At 37.5% G+C, this 8404-nt stretch overlaps 1 protein-coding gene across 1 annotated transcript in view; it reads right to left on the bottom strand.

Annotated features, from left to right (window-relative positions):
• The window catches only part of LOC150089284 (lachesin-like), a 19963-nt gene extending 12552 nt beyond the window's left edge, over window positions 1-7411 (bottom strand). Inside the window, exon 1 of the mRNA XM_090368465.1 lies at window positions 7242-7411. Coding sequence (XP_090224591.1) covers window positions 7242-7404 — 163 coding nt within the window. The 5' untranslated portion in view covers window positions 7405-7411. The remainder of the gene's footprint in view (window positions 1-7241) is intronic.
• Window positions 7412-8404: the final 993 nt, after the last annotated feature.

The following is an 8404-nucleotide window of genomic DNA, read 5'->3' as shown; positions in this document are numbered from 1 at the left end:
TGGACAGAAATCATGGGCTACCTACCTTTTGAATAGACGTGCCACGTTTGGCACGTATAAGGGCAGTCATACGGCGAGGCATTGATAATCCATCCATAATGGGTCATAAAGTCATAATTCTGTCGCATTCATTGGGGGAGGATCCAAAACTCGAACGGACCTTTCCACAGCATCCCAGAGATGCTCCACAGGGTTCATGTCCGCTGAACGGGGAGACCATTCCATGGTGGTAAAATCTGCGAAATGCTCTTCGAACCATGTAGCCACAACGGCTAGTTGTGGAAGTACATTGTCCTGCTGCAAGTGCCCATTGCCCTTTGGATGCTCGATGACCACGAAGGGATGCAGATGATCTGCAACGATGGACACATAAACTGGACCGTTCAGAGGTGCATCTCAACGTATCAGAGGACCCAACGTATGACATTTGATCACGCCCCAGACCATTACCGACCGTCCACCTCCCTGAACAGTTCCTTGTTGACATGACGTGCGTTTTCTGCCAGATACGCAACCTCCCCTCCGCTCGAAATAACTGTAAACGGGAGTCATCGGACTAGGAGACCCGTCTCCAATTATCCAAAGCCCAGTGCGGATGTTTTTTCGCCCAGTTGAGACGTAGAGTCCTGTATCGTGGTGTCACCAATGGGATTTGGTGGGTTGGCGGCTCCCATATTGCGTCTAATAATCGCCTGATGGTCTTCCTGGAGACGTTTCTGGCACCTCCCTCGTTGAAGTTGGCGGTGATTTGTGCCACCGTCGCTCTCCGGTTGGCCGAAACGATGCGATTAAGACGTCGACGGCCACGTTCATCCGCTAACCCTCTCCGCCCACAGCGCTGTCTACGATGAGATGTTATACACTTTTGATACTGTCGAACGGAGATTGTGCAATTTCTGTACCACTTCCGAGATAGAATGAGCCATGCGTCGGGCACCCACTATCATCCGTCTTTCAAAGTCCGTTAACTCACCACCCCTTGCTGACAGCGAATTACAGTCTACGTGAATGCAGTATACTGTACCTATATACCTGCCAAGCGGTGGGTTCGTCCACTAGTGGGCGGGGGGATAGCGTCGCGTTGCCCAGGAACCAGGTATCCCTTGAATTCTGTCCTTTCAATGTATTTTCTCTGTTTCCTAGGATCTGTTTCCTATTCGTGTAATTGGCTTCTTCCTCAGCATCGAATGATCATTTTGTTTACATCTACATACATTGAAGGGGTAGTGGGGTAATGCTTCTTATCAGAAACAGCCCAAAAGCAACGATAGCTTTCCCGGATTCAGACGTTTCACATGCTAGTATAGAATCTGTATGGTGTGAGATAGTTGGAAACAAAAATATAATGAGAGTAGGAGTAATCTACAGACCAGGTTATTGTGAAGATTATGACGAAAGCCTCTACATGCAAATGAAATGGGCAAGTAAGCGTCAATGTCTTATTATGGGTGATTTCAATTTGCCTCTAATTGATTGGAGTAATGGGAAGGAAACTCGACATGGGGAACAAAATTTTTAAATCAACTAGATGACTGTTATTTGTATCAACATGTCAGGGAAAGTAATAGAGAAAAGAATATCCTAGACCTCATCATCACTCATGAATCAGATGACATAACAGGGCTGACAGTAGAGGAACCAGTAGCAGGAAGTGATCACGGAGTTCTACGGTGGATGATGACGAGAGAGATAGCAGCAGTAAAGGCAAAGGATTGGTTGGTTTGGTTTTATTGGCGCATTAGCTACTAAGGCTATAATGCGCAAAGGCAAAGGAATGGGTTTTAATTTTATAATAGGAAATTACGATGCCTTAAGGTACTACATGGCCTCTATTAACTGGGTAGACATCGCACAGAGAATGAATACATTTGAACTGTGCTATGCTTTTAAAACATTAATTACATGCTTTGAATGCGTATATACCATTAAAAAAATACTCCACGAGGAGGGTTCCAAGTTGGATGAATAGTGAAGTTGCCGCATTACTTGAGCAGAAAAAGGTGGCATGGAAAGGTTACAGAGCAATAAAGAGTACTGAAGCCTATAACAGCTACAAGGTGATGTGTAATAGAGCCACAGAAAAGGTTCGACAGACAAAGGCAGTTTATAAGAAATCACTAGCAAACAGAGAAAAGAGGGGGGGGGGGGATAAAGAATTCTTCACATATATAAATGCGAAGAAGAGAAAGACAAACCAGATCGGACCTTTACGTAAGGGAAAGAGGATAGTAATAAATACACCAGGTGCCGTTGCAGACGAACTCAATAGTTATTTTGCATCGATATTTACAAATGAAAAACCTTTTGTGGCAATGGGACATTGTGGGAGCGAAGTTGAAAAATTTGTAATTAATGATATTGAAATTTCGCAAGATTATTTAATGAAAAACTTTCGAGCCTACAGGCCAGTAAGGCTCCTGGAGTTGATGGAACATACCCTATAATCTTAAGGAGGCGGCAAGTGAGTGCATTGAACCATTGAGACTAATTATGCGAGATCACTAGACTCTGGGGAGATTCCCTTGGATTGGAAAAGTGCCAATGTATCTCCCATACATAAGGGTGGCTCTAAGAGTGAAGTGGGAAATTATCGACCTGCCAGTCTGACTTCAGTGGTAGGGAAAATCATAGAAGCAATAATCAAGGGTGGAATTCAGGATCATTTGGATCGAATTGAAATTCTCAAGGATACTAAAGGGAAAACCATGTTTAACAAATCTGGTTCGCTATTTTGAATGGGTCACTCACGAGTGGATTTAGGGAATAATTTCGACATTGTTTATTTAGATTTCAGCAAAGCCTTTGACTCAGTCCCACATGAGCGGTTGCTTTATAAGCTGGAACAGGTTGGAATCACTGTGAAAATCCTTAGATGGATAGCAGGATGGCTTCAGGGCAGGAGGCAGAGGGTTGTAATAAATGACTATTCCTCAGATTGGATTGATGTAAGAAGTGGGGTTCCCCAAGGATCAGTACTGGGACCATTGTTGTTTTTAATTTTCATAAACGACATCGATGAAGGGATAGAGGACGTGATGTCTAAATTTGCAGATGATGTTAAAATTGGTAGAGTAGTTAATGATCACTGTCAAGCTGAGCTTCTTCAGAGAGACCTAGATAGACTTCAGCAATGGTCAGAAAAATGGCAGCTATGCTTTAATCCAACAAAGTGTAAGGTATTACACCTGGGAAACAGTAATCCCAAAAAAACTTATTCACTTGGTGGAGTTCAACTAAATCCATTACTGGAGGAAAGGGACTTGAGTGTTACGATACGGTCAGATATGAAATTCTATGAGCATTGTAAACAGGTTGCAAGGAAGGCCCATGGTGTCCTATCGATGATCTATCGAACTTTTGAAGTAGAGATAGGGACGTGATAATCCCATTATATAAGGCTTTTGTTAGACCACACTTGGAACACTGCGTTCAAGTATGGAGACCGCACCTAAAGAAAGACATCGAGCTTCTTGAAAGGGTGCAAAGACGGGTAACTCGCCTGGTGAGATCGGCAAAAGGGCATCCTTATGAAGAAAGACTTCGAATATGTGGGTTGCAGAGTTTGGAAACTAGACACCGTAGAGGAGATTTGATTGAGGTGTTTAAGGCTCAGAGAGGCATCAGTAAAATGAATGAGGACGAAATTTTCAAGATTATAAATGATGCTAGAAGTAGGGAACATAACAAGTTACGGGGGGGGGAATGTTTAGATTGGACTGCAAGAAGTTTTATTTTAGCCAGCGAGTTATAAATTACTGGAATAAGTTGCCTACATGGGTGGTAGAGGCTGACAGTTTGGGGAAATTCAGAGGTCACCTGGATAGTACCTTCGGGTGAGGGAAGCGCATAGGATGATAGGTTTAATTTCCTTTTCTTTTATTAATTATTATTATTTATTTATTTATTTATTATTGTTTTATTCGGTTTTTTTTTTTTTTTTGGCTTGTGCAGCATAAGCCATAGGCTTTCTTGCACCATGCTGCCATTACTAATACAGTACTAAATACTAAATACTAAATATTGTTAAAGCTAGCTATGCTTGAAATATTTTATTTATTAGCATCATTATTAACTTTGATGTTTTTTTTCATTATTTACTAATGTCAGCGACATAATCCATTTAGCAATCGCTTCGTCTAAAGCAGTGTTTCCCAACGTGGGTCCCACGCCCCACATGGGGGCAATTTGATTGTTCAGGGGGGCAATTCAAAAATTGCTCGTCTAGAGTTTAAAACAACCGCCTACTATGATTTAACTTGTACAAAAGAAGAATTGTTGGTATCTCAATTTTAAATAAGCATTCGTTAAATGTTGTACTTTCTATAGAGCTGCACTTGAAAGTTTGGAGTAATATCAACTACAGTTTGCTCGGAGAGTATTGCTTACTATGCCTAGTGAAGGAATAGTACATACTGTATTGGACGATTGCTTATGGCATATGCAATGTGCAAGCAAAGTGGTTGTCTACTGTAGCCTACCGCAAACTCAGCATGTTATATGAAATAGGTAATTCCTTTCATACAAACGCTCGTTTGGGCATCGTGACTGTACATTTGGATAGGTTTGACGATCTCAGATTAAAATAAAAATTACTTTGTCCACGCACAGAATTATTATTAATGAAGAACCGTGATATACAATGGTATGTATTTGTCATATATGTATTTCTGTGGTCTCAGTAAATAAGCAAATAAGTCCAAAAACTCGAATTTGCAGGAGAGGAAAAATAAACTTCACACTCTCATATAAACACGCATATATTCGAATATACAAATATTTATTACTCACGCTAAAACTACAATAACGAAGATAGCTGCGTGTCACATAATAGTAAATAATAAATACTTTATTATAGTGCACTTATCTCATTTTTGACAAATTAGACTTATCTGCTTGTTCACAGAGACCACAGATTTAATAGCCCGAATTCAGTAATTCGTGTGATTTATTCATTCAAAAAGCGTACTAATAATTAATTTTGATATATTAAAATAAAATTAAATTAACTTTAATGCATAGTTTATTTTTAGTTTTTGATTTATCTTATACTGTATTTATTTCTTTCAGTTGCGCAGTAAAATGAGTAGTGCAAGTAAAAAAAAAGTTCGTCAGTATTCAGAGGAATACTTAAAATTTGGTTTCATACCCGCTATCCACGATCAAAGGTCACCTTTTTGTCTTTTATGCCAACAATGCTTGACCAACGAATCAATGAAGCGAGGTCGTCTTGAGGCGCATTTGAAGGCGAAACATAATGCTCATGTAAATTCAGATTTAGATTACTTTCAAACTTTAAAGAAGAATTTTGAAAAAAGAGCAACATTAAAGTCTCTGTTTATTGCTCATACTGCAACTGTCAATCGTACTCTTGAGGCTAGTTATGAAATTTCTTTACTCATTGCTAAATCTGGGAAAAATCATACTATAGGAGAGAATTTAATCAAACCATCAATATCAGCATTTCTTAAAACAGTTCTGGAAAAAGATGACAAAGACGTGAAAGCTATGCCACTCAATAACAATACTGTTAGCAGAAGAATAGATGAAATGAGTGAAGATATTGAAATACAACTTGTTGGAAAGCTGAAAACAAGAAAATTCTCAGTGCAAATGGATGAATCAACTTTGAGAGACAGTGAAGCCGTACTGATAACTTATGTGAGATATATTGATAAAGGTAATTTTGCTGAAGAAATGTTATTCTGTAAATCATTAGAGAGCACCACTACCTCCAAAGATATATATAATAAGCTAAAAAATTACTTAGATGACAATAATATACCAATGAAAAATATAACATCTTGCGCTTCAGATGGTGCTCCTAATATGATGGGCAAGAAAAATGGCTGCTTAAAATTGATGAAAGATGAGAATCCAGAAATGCTTCTTGTGCATTGTGTTATTCATAGGGAAAACTTGGTAGCTAAAAATATTTCGCCTGTTCTTCATGAAGTACTAAAATCAGTTATAAAATGTGTCAATGCTATTAAAGCTAATGCCAAATGTGAGCGTCTCTTCAAGCTTTTTTGTGAAGAACAAAATGGAGACCATGTGAGACTTTTACTTCACACTGAAGTAAGGTGGCTCTCGAAAGGGAACTGCTTGAAAAGATTCATGGAACTATTTGATACTATTAGTGACTTTTTAAGTGACAAACCTGAAATGAAGCATCTGTTAACGGTCGATGGTAAAGCATTTGTGAGTTATTTAGCCGATATCTTTGAAAAACTAAATATATTAAATAAACAACTTCAAGGAACAAATAAAACTCTCGTCGATGCAAAAGCGAAGATATTTGGTTTCATTACATTTATTGAATTATGTCAAAAATATATTTGTAACAAAAATTTTGAACAGTTTCGTTGGCTGCAAAAATGTGAAGTGACTGATACCGCTGTACTTGTTATTGTCGATCATCTGAAAATTCTGTCCGCTGATTTAAAAGAAAGGTTTTCTGATTTAAAACAAATTGATTTTCCAACCTGGATGATGCAACCAATGTTAGTGGATTTGTCTGATGTATCAATGCAGTACCAAGAAGAACTCTCAGAAATGCAAAATGATGAGTCAGTTAAAACTTTATTCAATATAAAAGGAGCGATGGCATGGCTTTGTGATGAAACAGAAATTAAATACCCAAATTCAACCAACTTTGCAAGAGAGCTATTGTTACCGTTTCCATCTTCATATTTAGCTGAATGTGGATTTAGTGCCATAAATGATTTGTTCCTAAAGAAAAGAAATCGACTGGATATCACAAAACGGGGAGACTTGAGACTGAAGCTGACTAAATTGGAGCCCAATATAAAATCTCTCTGCGGCAAGCATCAAGCACAAGGGTCTCACTAAATTTAGTGCACTCATCTAGAAGTGACTTCACATGGAATGTTGAAATTATTAAACAATTAAATAATAATTACTAAAAATTAAAATATTATAAAAAAATCTTTCATATAAATTATTTTGTACTTGAATTTTAGTTGTCCATTATATGTTTTGAAAATTTACTTACTGTTTTTTTCTTAATAATTTCCTAATGATTTCTTCCTAAAACCTAAGTTTTGTGTCCTGAACAAGTTGTAATTAGGCTTCATTTAGGGAATAATTCAATTTTTGAATATAAAAAATATGTATATCGGTGTTTCCCAACGTTACATAGGGGGCATCAGAATTTTAGAAAGACTTAGGTGGGGCATGGTAAAAAAAAGGTTGGGAAACACTGGTCTAAAGACAACACTTACAGCGGACGTGAAGGTGGACCTCCATGCCACGTGTTTCGTTATCACTGCTTTCGGACAAGCACACGTATGAACCTGCATCGTCGTGGGTAACATTGCGAATCCTAAGAGAACAACACATATCTGCTTTTGAACGAACAATTTCTACTCGTGGATCGCCGGACATCAGGTTGTCTTCGGTAGTTAGTGCTCCGTCATACAGACGAAGCCAGGTCACCTGTAAAAATACGAATAACCAGATTCAATTCTCCATGCATGTTTTGTTGTAGAAAAGTGTAGATGAATATCAAAATTGGCAATATTTGTATTATACGAGATGTACAATATGCGTGTGCCACAGATAAGTTAATTATATTTATAAAAGATAAACTACAATCTTTTTTCTTTGTAAAACCTTTATAAATATGAGCATTAAAAAGTTTCTAAATCTCTATGAGAGGAAAGATTGCGAAACGTCTTGTTTTTTAACTTGTCTATAAATAACAGCACATTTTGATATTATTATTGCACAAAAGCGTTTTCGATAGCTATGAACGAGTTGTACTCTCAAAACAGTTGGGCTTAACCTGAAAGGAACTCTACATAACTGTTTATAAATGCATAAAAGACAATAATTATTGGCTCGCATCTATTTTAACAGTTGCATTACCATTAGTTGAAATTATTTTTTATTGAAAACAGAACTTAGTCTGAGTTCATATAAGTATATTTAATGTACATGCGATGCTGTGCCTGTCCTCTGTTAAATATGTAATGCATCACTGCTTCGAATCCCAATATAATATATTAAAATTATAACAATCCTTTGGAATCCTCGATTTTGTAAACTGGTGTTCCAGACACTCTCAAATTACTAGAAATCCAGGGAGGAAGTGCATTCTGACATTTGCTTACAGAACAAAAGTGAATGAAAAGATGGAATTATTAATTGTTGATATGAATCCAAAAACGTGTAGAAGATAGGTTTGTACACACAATTGGGACATGCAATGCTTGAGACAATTACAGTGATGCGTGAATTTCTGTATCTGACCAGTGTAATAGAAATTGTTAATTTGAAGTTAATTAATTATAAATGAGACAGATATTGAGCATAAAAACCATGTGGAATGAACTGGCGAAAACAAAAATTAATATCTTAATATGAATATGTAGTCATTATATTG

This window comes from Mastigoproctus giganteus, chromosome 2 (genome assembly GCF_048544385.1).
Source record: "Mastigoproctus giganteus isolate SK-2022 chromosome 2, ASM4854438v1, whole genome shotgun sequence".
Classification (NCBI taxonomy): Eukaryota; Metazoa; Arthropoda; class Arachnida; order Uropygi; family Thelyphonidae; genus Mastigoproctus; species Mastigoproctus giganteus.
The sequence above is the reverse complement of the archived record's forward strand: the minus strand, read 5'-3'. Positions and strand labels throughout refer to the sequence as shown.